This window comes from Lygodium microphyllum, chromosome 22 (assembly GCF_053477565.2).
Source record: "Lygodium microphyllum isolate KBCC chromosome 22, Lygodium_microphyllum_v1.1.10, whole genome shotgun sequence".
NCBI lineage: Eukaryota > Viridiplantae > Streptophyta > Polypodiopsida > Schizaeales > Lygodiaceae > Lygodium > Lygodium microphyllum.
This window is the reverse complement of record NC_141156.1, coordinates 129,625,628-129,644,763: the sequence shown is the minus strand read 5'-3', so window position 1 is coordinate 129,644,763 and position 19,136 is coordinate 129,625,628. Positions and strand designations below refer to the sequence as shown.

The 19,136-nt window shown below is 41.3% G+C and overlaps 1 protein-coding gene across 2 annotated transcripts; it reads right to left on the bottom strand.

Annotated features, from left to right (window-relative positions):
• Positions 1-2,259: 2,259 nt before the first annotated feature.
• On the bottom strand, positions 2,260-8,298 carry LOC148017614 (very-long-chain aldehyde decarbonylase GL1-4-like). Of its 2 annotated transcripts, XM_087662679.1 has the most exons (11): positions 7,986-8,298; positions 6,886-7,109; positions 6,153-6,394; positions 5,207-5,426; positions 4,891-5,012; positions 4,246-4,505; positions 3,884-3,991; positions 3,558-3,752; positions 3,259-3,369; positions 2,970-3,143; positions 2,260-2,498 (listed from the first exon to the last, which is right to left on the bottom strand). In XM_087662679.1, exons 1-11 carry the CDS (start codon positions 8,238-8,240, stop codon positions 2,340-2,342), a joined length of 2,070 nt encoding a protein of 689 aa, XP_087518805.1. In that variant the 5' UTR covers positions 8,241-8,298; the 3' UTR covers positions 2,260-2,339. The 2 variants fall into 2 exon arrangements, with proteins under 2 accessions (XP_087518805.1, XP_087518806.1); XM_087662680.1 differs by lacking the exons at positions 6,886-7,109; positions 7,986-8,298 and adding an exon at positions 6,477-6,775.
• Between the last annotated feature and the right edge of the window lie 10,838 nt (positions 8,299-19,136).

Below are 19,136 nucleotides of genomic sequence, written 5' to 3'. Positions count from 1 at the left end.
GATGTATCCTTAAAGATTGAGAGAAACATCGTATGGACAAGATTTGTATCTCAATTGGAATATTAATATCATATATACTTTCAAAAATTTTATCTCAATTATTTTTATATTAGTGTATAAAATTACGTAAAAGAACATATGATTAACGAATTAATTAAAGAAGCTACTTGTATGTGTTACCACTAATATGCCCTTAAGTAAATGAAAAACTAAAGCTATCAAAGAGAGCAGGTAGGCAAAACCTCCAACAAGTTATCTTACAACAAAGTGATCCCAAAGAACTGGAAGACTTCTCAACATTCAAATCACGATGATGTATTGACCCTAGATAATGTAAGATAGAGCCCTAGCTCATAACATTTTAAGAAACTAAAATGAAACTTTTCCCTACATGTAAAGAGATCGAGCAATGTATACCTCTCATTTTCCATTCTCTTTGAGCCAAGTGCAACAAATCCCCCTCAATTCAGATGTTCTGCTCAAAGAACCCTAGATAATGTAAGATAGAGCCCTGACTCATATCATTTTAAGAAACTAGAATGGGACTTTGCCCTATATGTAAAGAGGTCGAGTGATGCATCCCTCTCATTTTCCATTCTCTTTGAGCAAGTGCAATACAAGTCCCCTTCAATTCAAATGCTCTACTCAAAAGAGATTGTCTAAAGACCAACATTAAAAAGCGGTAAAATGACTTGACCACTAGAAACCCAATAAAATTTAAGCCGACCCTAACAAGGTTGACCAATACATTTCATTGCGAAGTAAACTCAAAAGTCGCTAACCGACAATCAGCCTAGAATACTTAAAACATGTCAAAGACCGAAGGAGTTACAAAGAAATACTTTTAAAAACCCCTAAAGGTTCAAAGCATTCCGAATTTACAACCAAAATAACAAAGTACTAAAATAAGATTATGCTCTTAGTTGGTTAAAACATCAACCAATCTCTTCAATCCAAGTCCATTATTCCAAATTTTAATATTCTTTGTTGTAATTTAAAGGTCAAATTACAAGGTTTGAATTCTCTACAACCATGGAAGTAGGTGAACCATATAAATTCCTTACTACACTACTAAAGTGTCAAGTTATGGGGAGGATGAAGCCTCTTTTTTCTAAGATGCATATGTTACCCATATAAAATCTTTGCTACACTACCAAAGTGTTAAGTTATAGCAAGGATGAAGCCCTTTTTTAAAGACGTGTGCTTTGCAAGATGCCTTGAGACATGATATCCAATGTTCGCACCCACACACTCAAACACTTGGGTAAGGGTTATAAACCATTTGATTGTACACCCATGTTCGCACCCACACACTCAACCACTTAGGTAAGGGTCATAAACTATTTGATTGGCAAAACCGCCTAGATCACAATCCATTGATCGACAATGCAAGTATAATTTAGAAAACCTACGACCATGCTGAGACTACTTGGGTAAGGGCTACAAACCATTGATTGGCAAAACCACCTAGGTCACATTCCATTGATTGGCAATGCAAGTATAATTTTAGAAAATCTAAAACCATGATAGTTGGCAGCATCTAATGGACATCTAAACTCTAAACCACCCGAGTCACAATCCATTGATTGCAATACAAGTATAGTTTTAGAAAACCTATGATTGATAGTTGCAACATCCATGATAGATGCCACATTCGATGGCCATTGTCATTGTTATTGTTAATAATGTTTAACCAAGTTCCCTTATAAAAATGCACTTTCAAGTTGTTTTATTTGGTCATAATCCAAAAGCTAGTTTACAAGGACCTCTCTCAAGGAACTAGAGCCTCATTGATTGTGCAAAGAGAGTGCAAACATGTCAATGGTAGGCTCCATACTAAGGTAAATTTCCTCCATTTGGGTGTTAGTGAGTCGCATTCTACAACAATTAAATTCTAGGAGTATTCCTGAAGTAGGAGTTGCATCAATACCATTTTATAGACAAAATTTAACACATTGTTGTTCCAAACAAGTAGTCAAGGTCAAGTCATGAACACACATTCCAAAGACAATGTGCATTTATATTAGTCAAGTGGATCCAATTGCAAAATAGGATGGGAGGTACATGGATTACATTATTGATATAATAGATATGCCCTAGGCAACATGGTTAGGTGGTGCTGGCATATTGCTGTTAAACAATGTGTTACTATGGATGTATATAGATAGAGCATGTGCCACAACAAAATATTAAATCGGGATACATGTTCGTGGAGATAACAACAAAACCATTTGATCTGTTTCATTGAATGAAACACAGAGAGAGAGAGAGAGAGAGAGACAGAGAGACAATGCCTGAAGCTTTCTATACATGAGAGAGATACACTCGTTTGGAATATTTTAGACGAGGGAGAAGCCATGTTTCACTGCAGCAGCCCAAGATTCCTCCACTGCAGAGATGGGTATCTCGCCTTCAAAATCATGGTGGTGCCAACCCTCCAATGCATGCAAGATAGCTGCAGCATAGCATGCTCGGACCACATACCTTGGCATCACGTCCTGCAGCAATTCAGATGTTAGATCGACTACCACTCAAATATGCTTATCCAGAAAATTATGTGGCTTTTGTTTTAGTCTCAATGGTCAATGCCATGTCCAATTTGTCCTCCTTAGGACACTTCATTGTGTTTGCCTAATAATCTCCAAAGATGTGCATCCAATCAGATATTGATCTCTGTGAATGAGTGCATCCAATGAAGTATCATACAGACTTTAAACTTCAGTTTCTCATAATACTTGACTACTCTATGTCAAATTGGGGTTGCACTTTGAGGTGCTTTGTTCAAAGTGCTCTTGCATTTTCTCCACCATTATGCTCCAATGGTTGTGCACATTTTATTGCAGAATATGAACTACGGCTTATCCGCATCAGCTAGGTTAAAGCTTTGTGTTCGCATCAGAATGCAATTTGGAAACCATATGAAAAAAAAACATAAAAGTTGCAAAAGGATTCAATTCTGGAAAACTTACTTCACAAGCATTTGTGGTTTTTGCATTCTCAGGCAACTTTAAACCAGGGACTAGGCCATAGTGGCAATCCCTTCTATGCTTGCAGATGGGAAATGTAGTAAATTGGTGGAAGTGAGCTCCTTTAGGTGCCCAATGTTGCTCCTTAGCTCCTATTTGCTCACCCACAATCCAAACCTGCCCACATGGAAAGGAATCATCTCACATTGCAAGGCTCAAGACTGGCTTCCTTGAAGCTTCTTTACTTTGAGTCAGAATATAATCTCTATCATGAATTAATGTCCTTGACTACCTTGCAATCTTGGCCAGCTTGATACTTGGTAACATGGACAAGGTTGTGTTGGTTCCCACTACCTATCTTGGCCCTCAAGGTGTCGTACTGTTGCTTGGATGCTAGCATTGCCTAACGAAAATTGCAACAAATGCATAAGTTGCCATGATATATCCAAGTTATTCAAGAAGCACCTTAATCATAACCAAGTTTACCATGAACCCATCACTTAGCACAAGGTAAAAGAAGATATTCATGCTTTTGTAGTAGCTCCTTCCTTATCTACATTTTGACGATATGGTGCCAAGTTAAAGAATTACCTTGACTTGGATTCCCTTCTCACAAAGGTATGTGGCAATAGCTTGCCCAGTTCTAGAAGAGGCCCCACACAAGAAAACCTCCTTTGTATCGGGGCTTATCTTGTTCACTACAATGGAAGTAGCCAAGGTTTCTCCAGTCACAATGGGGACCATAACTTCCTTCAAGGAGCTTTGAGGCAAACTGCTCAGTCTCTCCTAAACAGAGAATTTACAAAGATTAGCAAAGCAGAGAACTCCTAACAGCAGGCAACCCATGTTTCATATGTGCCCAAATACAGGTATCTTAAAGAACAAGACCCACCACCATATTTAGTCACCAAACATACCTTGTTCAACAAGCCAAGGGCAATGACTTTGGCACCAGCAGCTTGGGCGTCAAAGATGCAATCTCGCACCCATTGACTAATCCTCAACTTCTCGGAGTTCAAGGAGTACTGCAAACATGTGGCATGGGAGCATAGATCAGCCATACATCCAACTGTGTATAATTAAAAACATGCAGTTAAAGCTAAGAAAGATGCAATTAAACTAATAGGAGTTTCATACATGTGCAACTGAAGTTTCATATAAGTATTAATTGAAACACAAGCTAATGGTAACGGTAGGTACAAGGGATGACAACAAGAATCATGACCAACATGTGACTTTTCTATCAAAAGTAGAGCAGGTAGCTGAAATATATAAGTACCTGGAACTTGTACCGAGGAATCATCCAAGTCTCCAATTGCAAACCTTGATGAGGCATCATGTGTTCTGCAGCAGCAAAAGGCTTTGCAAAAAGCCAGGAGAGAGCAAGAATGGGCAGGGTGAGAGGCCATAAGAGCCACATAAACCACTCAGGTTTGTAAGGTTTGGCAGCAAATGTCTGGAAGCCAAGCTGGAGATGGAAAGTGGAGAGCAATTCAGTGGGATGGCTTAGGTAGACAATATCTACTTTGTTCTCACGCCCTGTAATCAAGTTTCAAAACAATAATCATAAACATAACCACGATGATAATCATATACCTGCATGTCATCTACAGATGACAATTAGCACATCTTCACAAAATCCAGCTCATACTGATCATAATCATGATCAGCCTAATCATGATGATGACTGCACTAATCATAACTTGATTACTTCAATCATATTTTATCACACAATCTAACTCATAGTCACGACCGTGATCACCTCCATGGCAAATAATTACAAACTTCATTACTGTAGCCTACAGATGTGTCTTATTATTGTCAAAATCATCATTACCCTCACAATCACCAAAAGATTCATCTTCATAAGATCGCTCATCAATATTAACGTTTTTAAATATCCTAACATTAAGATCACAGTCACCTTTCCACACGGTTTCATGCAGCAAATCCGAGGTCTCATCCATGGTTCCATAGATATAGTCATAAAAGGGCATGAAGAGGGCAAAATTGGTGTGTACCTTGCTGTGATGCAAGGAATGGTAGCTGAATTCAAAAAGAAAGGCAGAGCATTAGATCTTGAGATACGTGATTATAATGCAAAACTAGCATTAGAAAAGACGCATAGTTTATTACAAAAGTGCCCATGTAAACTTAAAATATACTAACTATTGAAACAGAAACAATTCCATTATCCTCAAGCATAGGTCCTGACTTATGCATGCAGCGATTGGACTTACGTGGGACTGTAGAGAATGTGTTTGAGAGGGGGGCAGATCTGAAAGAGCCAGGGAGACATTAACTCAAAGTTGCAGTGGCCCCAGGCATTCATGAAATCCACAAACAGACCATAAAAGTAGATGAGCCCTTTGGAGCCCCATCCCAGCAAGAAAGGGGGAGCCATCGCCAGCCCAAACAGCACCACATAAAAAAGCAGCTCCAAGAATGGGTGATTGCTAGCTGCACATCATACCGAGAGCCAAACTAAGACATGATTACCATCATTATCAGTGAATGATTAGCTTTGTAATCGGTTAGAATCTTCAAGTGCATCAGTAAATATGAAGCCAAGTGAGGACATGGTTAGCATAGGAGTTGCTGAGTCTTCCAAGTGGCTAGGAAAAGCTTGAAGGCGAATTCAGAGAGCATTAGCTGGAGTATCCTCACGTATTAAGGAAAGATTAGCATAGTTATGAGTGGAAGTTGTTCAAAAGACTAGGGAGTTAGCCACGGAGAGCAAAGGTGCAGTCTGTGAGCCGAGCAAGCGAATAGAGAACTTTCTAACACAGAAGAGGCTGCATCATAGCACTGTTTGGCACAGAGCAACAGATAAAGTTAGTCACTGGTGAGTTGAGCCGTTGATCAGAAGACCATCTAGAACTAAGCAGACACCACACAGCTAAGAAAGGGTGAATGATTGCTAGCCCCGCATGGAAGTGGCAAAAGATATGGTTATCACAGTATTTAGTAAGAGGAACATACAAGTCAAAGGCACATTCAGTGAGTTAGAGATGCTTCCAAAAAGAACAGTTAGTAGCATGCACGCTTAAACCAAATACCAAAATCCACAGCAAGTGGCTAATGACAGGAACTGGTGGCTAATGACAGGAACTGATTAAGCTAGAGAGAAGGTTATAGGAATTCATTAAGCTACAGCGAAGGTAGCATTACAGAACCTTTACTTACAAGTGATAGGCTGTGTAACGAAGGAGGAATGATGGTGGGAATGGTATCTTGTGAAGAGGAAGTGGTGGTGTAAAGCTCGGTGGGCCCAGTAGTATATAAATTCAACAGGCCCAATGTGTATCAAGAAAGCTAAGACCACCCCTCTCCCATCCCATGCTGCAAGGCCTGAGTATGGAATGTAGTCAGGCAGAACAGCAGCAGACAGCCATAATGCATATGTAGCTATCAGTATCAGATTCTCCCTGCACGCATAGAAACTCCACCTTAGAGACAACTTAAACGAGTGCAAATCAACTGTTACTCATGCTAGCGTGGAGTGTGAACCTGCTAGTATCCCTCTTAAAACTTCAAGAAATCCATGCCAACAACCAGACAGATTCCACAATGCCACTTGCTTTCGTCTCAAAAATTCCTCGAAATCCATACCAAAAGCCAGACAGCCGCAAAACTTACTCTATCTATACCTCACATGTGTGACATACACTCAAAAATAACGTCTTACACCTTAATTGCACTTTGTCAATTACCCAAAACCAGACAGCCACAAGACCAGTCCTTGTTCCTGTCTCACGTATCAGAGCACAAAAGTTTTGATTTCTTACACCTTAACTCCACTTCAGTGATCTGCATACCAGAAGCAATTCAAAGCTGATGCCCTAAACGGTGATGACACTTTCTCAACCCCATATCCGAAGCACATAGGCTTGTGCCACACAACCGTTCACACACATACCACGATGCTTCAAAATCCACTTGCTCCATTTTGATGGGTTTCATTTGGATTTGACGCTTCTTGTATATGAAAGGCAGTCGAGAGGCGGTCCCCCACAGCTGAAACATGAGGTATCTGAGCATGACCATAATCAGCATGTGGAAATGAGAAGTGCTTGTGATGGGCACTCCATGCTGGATGGATACTTGGTAAGCTTTTGCTAGAACTGGAAGGTACAGAGCATACTGCAAAAGGTTGGAGAAGAGAAGCTCAGAGAATTTTGCCAAAAAATGCGACAATCCACAAAGAAGGGGCGGTGCTTGTGCATTTCTGATTCAACACCTTCCCAACCAGACAGTGCATGAGGAACCTCATGTGCGATGCAAAAACTAAAGCCACACGAGAATGTGCAGACAGTGCATATGAGCAGTGCACACACGTTTTTTGAGCAAAACGCAAAGCAACAGCGAACTTGTGACCTAACAATAGAAGGTGCCAAGACTCAAGTCATATGAAAGGCACATGCGAAAGCGAACGGATATGGGCAATACACGCTCCTTCTGATGCCCAAGAGGGCGTGGCAACAGGCAATGTGTAAGCAAACCAGTACAGCACGTCGTCCACGCAATTGGATACGAACAATGCGTGTCGCAAAAGGGCTTAGCATCGGGCAACGTACAAGCAAACCAACACAGAACTCCATGCATGCAATCGGATGCGAGTAAAATATGCTGCACAAGGGTGTAACAACAGACGGTGAGTAAGCAAACCAATGTGTAGATGCAGGATGCAGGCCACAAAGAACGTACAAGCAACCTGATACGAGTCATGTTTGCACTCATACGTTCTGATGCAAAAAGGTTGGCAACACACGCAATGAGCATGCAAAAGCCGAACAAAATCACGAGATAGCAACGTGTGCTTGCTTTTGATGCCAAAACAAATGTTGCCTGTAAGAAATGTAATGATGAAGATGAAATGGCATGCCCATGAAAGCAGTGTGACACGAGCAAACGAACTGCTTGATGATGTCTGATGCTACAATGGTTCTGATGCATAATGCCTGAATCTGATGATAAGAACTGTTCTCTGATTCAAAAGCTTGATGAGCCATGACTAACCTTGAGTTTCCCTAACCGTTCTGCAGGGAAGTCATACATGAAGGCCTTGTTCTTAGCATGTAATTTGGCAAACCCCTTGGAGCTGTCATCAGCGGAGGCCATGGCTGGAGGGCAGCAGAACTGCAGAGACGAAGGGACACACAGGAGGCTAACTGTCACCAGCGCGAAGGGGAGCTGAGCATGCGAATGTGGGTATATTTTATATATGCAACTGCTCAGGGGGCTTATAATGGGGAGTGAGATGAAATGAGGCATGCATGCGTCAACCCCATACCCATTTACGCCTCGGGGGTAGGCTGTGGCGGTTGGATGGCATTGAGAGGGGCAGACGCGAGGACAACAGCGACGCTCCTCTCTCAGGGGTTGCCTCTCTCTCTCTCTCTCTCTCTCTCTCTCTCTCTCGGGATTTTATTTTCCTTTTAATACAAATTTACTGCCTTTCTCGAAAAAATAAACTTGGTTGATAGTTGATTCGGAGTTTCCTCGAATTTGACATTCGAATCACTTGAGGCCATTAATGATTTTTGCCTACCGAGCTTTGAAGGCTGGTGCCTGGTGGACTCTGGAGTCTGGAGTCTGGAGTGGTGGGATTAAGTTCTCTGTCAGAGATCCCATGACATACATTCATGGATGTGTCCTCGAGGCTCACAGAGTCCTGCCAAGTTCCAACGTCTTACAAACAGTATTTTCTGCGCTTTTCTCCGGAATAGCGGTTCACGTTATGACACAGTCCAGGTGAACTAAACCCAACTTCCAAGCCCACACACAGGAAACAGTCCGCCATGGGGCAAGACCCCCCATCGACTTTCTTAGAACATGGTGTTGAAGAAATTGGGAGAGTCCGGGCTTTCAAAGAAGAGGGTATGCTCCCGGTTTCTTTGCCTACAACATGTCTTATAATTTGGTATAAAAGGTATGAACCCAAAGCATTGCTTGGTTTATCCCATGGGGAAAGACCTCCCATTGGGTCGAACATGATTGTATAGTGGGACTTTCTGAAGGAAATAGGATGGCGAACGACGATTTGGCCAGCACACCTTTAAGGAGAGAGTTATGGCCTACTAACATGGAGTCAAGAGCATTTACTGATCCACCTAATGAGCTCAAGCACATGCAGCTTGGTTTATCCCATGGGGAAATACCTCCCATTGGGTCGAACATGATTGTATAGTGGGACTTTCTGAAGGAAATAGGATGGCGAACGACGATTTGGCCAGCACACCTTTAAGGAGAGAGTTATGGCCTACTAACATGGAGTCAAGAGCATTTACTGATCCACCTAATGAGCTCAAGCACATGCAGCTGATGCAAGGGAAGAGGCAACACACTGATGAAACGCAAGCAAGGCAATCAGCTACTTCTTGTGATTACAAACAATCTCTACAACACAATGGATAGAGGTAGAAAAAGCCCTGAGAAAAGATCAAAGCAAACACAATGAAGCCTGCAAATCTAAGGCTAACAAAGGATCAAGGTTCCACGAAGTAGTTGTGGCGCTCTCGCATGAGAGAGTTAAGCAAAGCATGCAACTCTCCTTGCCATGGGAATCTACCTCTACTTCATGGGTAGACCCCTTGTCAAAGACAAATTCGGAACTTACATACTAGGACAAAGGAGCAATTATTTGCATAGACTGAGCACACATAGAGTTCTTCATCCCATGTTTCAACACTTAGCCACAACAGTTACCATTCCCCTACATACAAATCCTAAGTAAGGCTTGAATTAATCCTCTATGAGGAGAAGAGTACCCCCTTTGCCCCTTCTCTCTAGTTCACACAAAGCAACATATCTTGATACTTGGAAAGCCTAGTAGGCTTCTCATCAAGTTTCACTTCTTGTAAGGCTAGAAAACTGGGTTTGCAAGCCCAAGAGTACTTTGCTTATGTGTGTTAGAACTTCCCATGTGGCCTATACTGGTGACCTCCTATGAATTGAAGAACTTGGCAATACTAGCTGGAGGCAATGGGGGTTTGTAATGTGTCCACTGTTCACTTGTAGGACATGTCTTAGCAGCCCATCAGGAAGAGAGTCCAGAAAGCGCTGCCCAGCACTCCCACGGAATGTCACGGGGTTTGCGATCTAGGTATTCCCGAGTCTGCCACGAAGCGGAAGCATTCCGATCGTTCCCACTTAGGACCAACTTGAATCAGGGTTCTCCTAGAGTCAAATTCCTAGAACAGTAGCTAGTGTCGAACCCCAGGCGAACTACTTTACGCAGAAATGTCAGGATTGAAGCAGATTCATGCTGCACTAGTAGTCAAATTCCTAGAACAGTAGCTAGCATCGAACCCCAAGCGAACTACTTTACGCAAAAATGTCAGGGTTGAAGCGGATTCATGCTGCACTTGGTTCAAGGAGAATGGGAAACGAGAGGGATGCAAAGCTTGACCTCTCTGCCCGTAAGACATAGTCCCATTCCGTTCCCTTAAAACAACATAAATCGAGACTCTAGTACTCTAGATTCTAGGTCATCATTCCTTTGTTTTCAATTTCCTTCGAGAAAAGTTCCCGGCCAACCAGGACCGCCCTTCCATAGGGCGGCGGACCCATGGCCACATCCACCGCACTTTCCTTAGAGTTGCTTTAGTTGTTTAATTACCTACCACATTTAGTTTGACAAGGAAAAACAACTTCCTTAATTAGCCAATTAGTCACTTGTTCCTTCACGTAACTTAAGCACTGACATAGAAAAATAATGTCAAATAAGTTCCTTTTCAATGATTGATCTTATTTATCAGTCTTTGGAATACATCATAATAATCCATCCCGTAGGCTAATCCATAATCCGCCCGAAGGCAATCCATAATCCACCCGAAGGAAATCCTGCAATCCTCAAGGATTACTAATCCAAGTTTTCGCCCGTAGACTAGTATGCGGGCCTCGAGATCCAATCCCGAGTCATATCGGCCTCTTGTGCAGGACTCGGAGGCAAGGGATTTACGGCTAGAGCCCCCCTGGTACCCAAGCGTCCTCTTGCTCCAAGTAGCACCTACGAAGAGACCTCTCGCGGTCAATTCGGTCCACATACTCGGCGCGGCTAACAACCCCCTTGGTTAGGGTCAGGCAGACAATCGGGGTAACTGATGATGCCTCTCCCTCCAGGCCTTCAACCTGAAGCATTAATTATCTTTCCATATTTAGTTCCTTGAGTAAAGAAGTACAAGTAGTGCTCCTAACTGTACAAACACAATCAATCCAGTGGTCGTTTGTTTGGCCAACTGCTAAGGAGTGAATCCGCTTCTCCGAATGCATCCAGCATTTGATACGGGATCAATTGTGACTTGGCAAGATCCCAAGGATCTCATTGTTTGTGTATCCTTTTATCCTTGGGTTAGGGTTTATACCCTATTAACCCAAATTAACTAACACTTAAGTTCCTTAAATTAAGACAGTAAATCCTGGGCAACCTCCCTCGCCCTAACTTGATTGGTTAATTTCTTGCTAGGCAATACATAACTTCCCTTAACTTGGCAAATTGGCCCAAGGAAATGTGATGTAGCAGGATGTCTACTCATCCTCTTGCAAATTAGACTTGCACTAGAACCTGCCAACCTTGTTCCAAGGAGTGGCAAATCTATCTTGTGATTTAAACACAAAGCCATGCAACGTTGCAACTTGTTGCACGAACAAGTGTCGCACCTAACTTGGGGGATCATTTTTTTCATCAAACGGCGTTCCTTGGTCAAGAAATATGTTTGGTCAAGATGTAGGGTTTGGGATGTCTTTTGACCCAACCCAGCCCTAACCATACTAGGCCGACAACGTTTGGCCCTAGGGTTTCTAAACTCAATCGGAAGTCTAGTATTAGGCGAATTTACCCTAGGGTAAAAACCCTAGATCGTTATTGTATGGCCGTTCAATTAACCCTAACATTTCGTGAATGTGGTAGGATCTTGGGATCGAAAGTCTTGGCTTGGCATCCCAAGTGCGATACTAGGCATAATTTTTTTACGTAGCTAAACCCTACCTAGCACTTTGAGGTGTTTGTCGTACCGACTAGTTATGCTTTTACGAATCCCTCGAGGGTTATGCCATTACAAGTGATCTACCTAAAACGATTTAATTGTCTTGCGACAAGAGTGATCTTTGCTTAGAGGAGATGCAAATACTTTTTCTAAGAGATGCAAATAAATAAATTCAAGATACAACATTCCATGCAAGTATGTGAATCATAGACTTTTACTTCTATGCAACTATAAGGTCTGCGATGACCATTTCTTTTCCTTGCAAAAATCATGATGATTGACAATTTGGGAGATAACTTGCATAAAACCTTCATAGATTTACATAAAAAGCTATGCCTACAAACCTTTCGTTTGATGCAATTGAATTCAAGCTTGAATATGAAATGCATCTTTTCCTAAATACAAACTTCAATAAAAGAAGTCCACGCATGACGAATGTCATAAGACTATCGTTGACTTAATCCGTTCTACGGCCAACTTAAAATGCAAGTATCTTCACATGCAACAGGCAAGTTCATGGTTTCATTTCCATGCAATGCAATTACTTGGACAACATCCAATGGACGACAACAATTATCTCATACGAATCCACAAGTAGAAAATCATTACCTAAATGCCTTATGCGCTTTTCTTTTTCGCGACCAATCAAGGATGCATTTAAACAATTCCATCTTTTTTAACCTACGCAATATGCGCTTAGGATTTGCAACTTGGAAATGCAAGCAAACCCAAATGCACGACATGCACTAACTCTTGTAAATTGTCCAAGGAGATAAATTCCCCAAATGTATTTTAACTTGACTATGTGAATTAGAGCCATGCGTGATTGCATTCTTTTCATGCGAAATCAAATTCTAAGAACCTGTGCATTGAGGTTGGGGGTGTTATCCGCACGCGAACTCGGAGTGGAGGCTCCCGTATGAGCGCCTTGCGTCTTTAGTTTCGAAGCCATCTATGCAGTGTATTTTGTCGCAGCAACTTCCCCCTTGATTTCTCACGTGTTCCGAAGTGTCACCATCTGCGATCTTCTCTCCCGCGCAGGACACGGTCCTTGAAGTCTTGGCTTTAAGGTTCTCGGGGAAGACATGGGGGAACGAGACTTTAGGAAGCTTAAATTTAGAAGCTTCCAAAGAAGCTTCTAATGCTTCTCTCTGTCTGACAGAAACGTGGAAATAAAAAACATGATGATGATGGGGAGGATGGAGAGGTCGACGAAGAAGATGAGGGAGATGATTATGTTGATGGCGATGGCATGGCGGCAGCAGTGTGGTAGCAGCGTGGCGTGGATGGCGGCGGCCTGGACGACATGATATGGCGGCAGCTCTTTGACTCCCTTCCTCTCCCTTCCCCAAGCTTCAAGGGGGGGTTCATGTAGTTGTTGGGGGGGGGGAGAGGGAGGGGGGGGGGGGGGGAGGGGGGGATAGCCATACACGTGGCTATTGCATGCTCCCCTCCCTCATGCTTTCCCATGCCTACTCAAGCTTCTCTCCCTCTCACACTCCTCTCCCCTGCCATGCATCGGCTGAGGGGAGGGGGTAAATAATAAAAAAATTTGCCTTGATTTTAACCATTATCCATTTGCCCTTCCCATGAAGGGTGTTCTCGTGCGGTCTTGCAGGTTTATAGCCTCAGCCTCCTACGCTCGATGGGGGTGGAGTTTATTAGTGCGCGAGGGTGGAGCATTTAGCCCAGGGCTCTTCTAGTCGTGGGGAGATTAATTTAAGCTGCTCCTGCGCGGGGCGTGTAGTGGTCAAAATTCATTAGTAATTTGTGTGGAAATATTACAGGGTTAGAGAATTACTTGCCATAACAAGCACCTTACCGCAACCTGGAGAGCTGTGGAGTTCCTTTTCAGTGCAATGGTCAAGATAGAACATAGCTCTCTAATTGTTGTGTGTGGTTCCTTTTCAGTTCAACCACACACAACAAATAGTATGGATTCATGAATGGGAGGAAAATACATGATGTTGTCCCCTTACCTGGGTGATTTTGATGGATTATGCAATGAACTTGCAAAAACACTTTGTCCTCATTAATATGGAATGGGACAAAGCCTATAATAGGGTTAATTGGGATTTTATTTTAGCTGTGTTGAAGGCAATGAAACGACCTTCATAAATCTAGTGTCATCTTTGTTCAAAGAAGCTTCTGCTATAGGCAACATCAATGGTGTTCTGACCTCTTCTTTTGGTCTTCATAGATCCATCAGCCAGGGGGTGCCCATTGGCACCCCTCCTCTTTGCCTTAATCACTAATCCATCATTGAGGAGAATTGATAAGGCTTTACAATCAGGTGCTATAGAGGGTTTGCCATTGCATGTTGGTTCTTAATTAGCATTCCAGTTTTTTGTCGATGATAATGTGTCCATAGTAGAGGCTGAGAAGGAATCAATGATTAATTTAATGGAGATCTACTCTGATTTCTTTCAGATCATGTCATAAAGGGCTAATCAAGTGAAGATTGAGATGTTCTTTCTATCATGTAAAGGGCTTGAAACCTAGACCACCCAACCAAGATTCAAGATAGTTAAGCTGGGTGAGCTAGTATCTTGGGATGCCCATCGAGGTGGGGGTAACCCTTAAGTAGAGGTTTGAATGGTTCAAAAATAAGTTCCATGAGAAAATCAAGGGTAGAATGGATGTTCCATTCCCCTTTGTTGGTGACAAGTTAACTGTGAATAAAAATGTGCTATCTATAGCAATGGTTTATGTTGCCTAACATATGCTCCCCTTTTCTCAAGCAACTTAGACAAGCCTTGAGAGGAACTTGAGATAGTTTCTTTGAAGCAACCAAGGTAGAGAGTATATGCCATAAATAGGATGGGACATGTTGACTAAAGATAGGAAATGGGGTGGTGCTAGATTGGAGAGTCTTGTATGCAATCCCAAGGTCTTATTAGCATGGTGCTTTTGAAGAGACCTAGTGGGTCACAGCCTTGGATGATTTTAATGAGGTATTGGATTTCACATGTGAAGGTCAAAGGGTTGGCATGGGAGAATGTTGATTGTGGCAGGATGCGCTATCATGTGCCAAAGTGCCCATTAAGATTCCTTCATTTGACTTAGCCCAAGGTCTTGCCTCTCAATGGTAGAAGGTGCTATCCAATGTCAATTGGGCCTCTAGAGGACCTATGAAAGGTGACTCCTGCCTCAATAGAAGCACATGGTTTTTTCTATTAGCCTATGACCCTTCCTCTGCTCTAGTCCACATGAATGCCAAGTTATCTAAAGTATTGCATGACAAAGGTATTATGGTATGGGCTAACTCATGGGATGCAGAAATAGCTTTGTGGAGGTCAATGAAGTTACATCTCAATTTGGCTTATCTAACAAGGAGATGACATGGCTTATAGATGTGATGTTGACTTGCAAAAATGATTGGCCTACTTCAATTGTAAGGAAAGATGACTCTGTGCTTCAAGATTTACACAGCTCAACTGGTAAGAGTCTATATCACTACAAGTCCATGTGAGACTATAGGACTCCCTCTCCTACAATAGTCATGAATTCACTATAGAAGTGGAAAAGAGAATGCCCTATGGAAAAGCTTGCAACATGGAAGAGAAGGGTGTGTAATGTCTAGAGAGCTTCACCCTCTTATTGGACAATATTTTGTGGTGGAGGCTGATGGTCAAAAATCTCCTACTTCTTATATGTCTCACAAAAAGGATTAGACTCTCCTTGCTTTTCCCACTCTATGGGTGAGCTTAGAAAACAAAAAAACACATATTTTGGGAGTGCTTCCATGTGGTGCCAATGTGGCAGAAGATTAAGAATTGGCTAAAATAGGCCAATCTTAAGTGTGACTTTAGCATGGTCAATGCCTTTTTTGGAGATTTTACTAATCTCAATGACAGTTCATGGAGGCTAGTTAGCCTACTATTAGGTCTAATGCTTAAGTTTGTCTATTCTAAAAGGAATTGTATGATCTTCTGGAGGAACTCTAAGGAGTAATTTGAGGAACTCAAAGGAGTTGCATGATTGCAATTTGAGTCAACTCAAGCAAGAGGCATTAGCTTTGTTGAGAGATGTTGAAAGGAGGCATTGGACCTTCAAACTTTTTTGGAAGAAGCTAAGTGCTATGGCACAGAACCATAGTGCTTTGTTGAGAGATGTTGAAAGTAGGCATTGGATGGAATATAACTCTAAGGAGCTCATACAAAAAGATCCCCCATTGATTTTTGTAGAACATGGTGTCAAAAAAATTGGGAGAGTTTAGGCTATCATATCAAGGATCTCTAGTGCATTGCCTAATAGCTATTTCTTTGATTGTTTTGAGTCAGAAGAAATGGTGTTAAAAGTATTCAGCATAGAGCGATAGATGTTGGAAGATTCTCCATTAACTCTTTTCAAATGAAGCAAAGACTTGACCCCTCATTCTTTAAGCCACCTAAGGTCCCAATATGGGTTGAATTGCTTGATCTTTCCATGATGCTACACCCCTTTCTTAGACACATAGGAGCTTTCCTAGGCAAGTTGCTTGGCTAGCATATGATGACCTACCCAAACCTTAGATAGAACCCACAAGGAGTAATCGAACTGGATATCAACATCAAACTCCTAGAGCACCTATTGATACTAATACAAAGGGGGCATGTACTAAAGAAACAATAGATTCTATATAAAAATATTCCCAATGCATGTTTCAAGTGTCTAAGCGTAGGATACTTTGTTATAGATTGACCTAAGGTTAAATAGTGTGAGAATAAATCCTAATACGAGACAAATGGACTTGTTAATGATGGGTTTTAGTTTATAGGAAAGGAAAGAAAAATACTAAACAACAAAGCAAATAATCAGAAGAAACACAACAATGTCATAGGCATTCCCCTTGCTCATTGACATTCTTAATGATTCTAAGGGTATTTGGAATGAGGGAAGGGATGATAGCAAGCAAGAGGATAACAAGGAGTATGATCAAATCTCTAACACATAATAATGTCATAGGCATTCCCCCTACTCATTGACATATTTAATGATTCTAAGGATATTTGGAAAGAGGGGAGGGATGATACTAAGCAAGAGGATAACAAGGAGTTTGACCAAATCTCTGAAACAAGTGAATGTGAAGTTTTAGTAAAAAATACTTAAAAACAAAATGCAGAGACAATAGCTGTGTCTTTTACTTGAATGAGAATTTTGAAGGTGAGGGTGACATTAGCATGGATGATGAAGGGGATATTGGGGGTTGGGGGGAAAGCTCAAAGTTCCACTTCCCTTATAGAGCCCTTGCACCCCCAATTATGCATCTCAGAGAAGGTTTTCTAAAAGTAGGTGAAAGTGAAAGTAATTAGTTTGGGAAGGCTAAGGAGAGTTAGTGGAAAGGGAAAACTAAAAAGAGTTAATTATTAATAAATTCTCTCAAAATAGTTCCTTACAACATAATGGCATTTATGGACCCTAAAAGGATTAGAATCTTGAAAGAGTAGACAAAAGAGCTCTCCACAATGCCCATGACATGTGCATTAAGGAGATCAAAGTAATAAGGGTTGGTTGGGCTATAGGAAAACCTAGAAGCTATTAACATAAAGTAGAATTGATCCCAACCATAATTATAGAAATGGGGGGACAACCTTAAGGTTTCATAATCATTTAGTTGGTCTTACAGTCAAAACAAAAATAGACCTTAAGAGCATATGGGTACCAATGTTTCTTAAGACTATGTTTTCTATTATAGTTTGTGATATGTACAACACAACTAAAAGAACTAAAACATGGGAGTCTCTTAAGTCTATCCACTACCCTATAGTACTAGTAGGTTATTTTTATATGGTTGAACAAATAGAAGACAAAATCCTCAAAAATTGACACAATATTGTTGGTAATTAAAGGACACTATGGAACTCTTCCAATACCTTTAACTCCCTTGTAGATGTTAGTCAAGAAGTAGGCCTCACTTGATCAAAAAATCAAAAGAAGAAAATATACAAGAAAGCAAGATTGACCATATTTTATATCTCCACAGGTTTGTTATCCATCTTTATAAGTGTTATGTGTAGGACATTTAAAATTCTTATGCTCTATGGTCATATTCACATTCAATTTCATCTTTCAAATAATCTTAAGATAGGCATAGTTGTAAAAGATGCGGAATCTAGAGCATGGCAATGGAGGTTGGAGGAGAAAGAGTGAGTTCACGAAGACACTGACATGATTGACTATTACACAAGTGAATTAGGTTCCAAGATGGAAGCTTGGACTCATAAACACAATCTTGTGTATCAATTGACAATGACACAGATACTTTACCGCATGACAAAAGTACTATGACATTGCATTAGAAAAGAGAGCAAGTACAATGCTTTTTAGGAAACTGGATGATAGCTCTTCTCCTACTACTGTGCATATGGGATTCTAGTCCTAAGCCCTCACTGCTCCTTACAAAGAGACTGAAGTAGGTGTGATTGCAAACATCTCAATACCCCTCCTCAATCACAACTAGAAGTACAAAGCATATAGAGGCTTTAGTGAAAGCAACACCTGCAAAGTGTGGGCACACCATAAACATGGCAAAACACCAGAGATTGTCGTAGAAAAGGTTAAGTGTGGGTACCACAAACACGATGAACATCTAGAGGCTGTAACAGGGGCTTCACAAAGTGTACAGAGGTTGTAGTACAAGGCTACATGAGGAGTTTACAATTTTATGTCTGAAGCATTAGGGCTAGGCAATACAAGGCTAAAAGAGTCTATTGGAATAGAAGGACTGATGAGGTTTGTCATTCTCCTAGTGGTCTTCTTCTTCTTCTTCTTCTTCTTTTGCTCCGCGTTCTTCTTCTTCTTTAATAGCAACTAGATAGGCCTTTTGGAACCTCAATCTGGTGTGGTAGAACTTCTCGGCGTGCCTGTTTCTTTTGCAGAAGTCATAGAAAAGCTGAACCTTCTTGCCTTTGTACCTATTGTTGCCAACATATAATGCTCGTTCATCTCTAGAGGTGCTTGGTACTTAGTTTTTAGCTTCTTTTCCTCCTCTAACAGTGATGCCTGGATATCAACAAGCTCAAGGTTTGGCATATTGATTAGAGTGGTTAACACATTATTATATTCAGGAGGTAAACTTTTGAGTAGAACACCAATGCAAACATCTTCTTCCATTTTAATGTTGATTCCTGCAAGCTGGATTAGAAATCCTTCCGTGTAATTTATATGTGTGGCAAGTGATGTGCTGGACTTCATTTCAAGC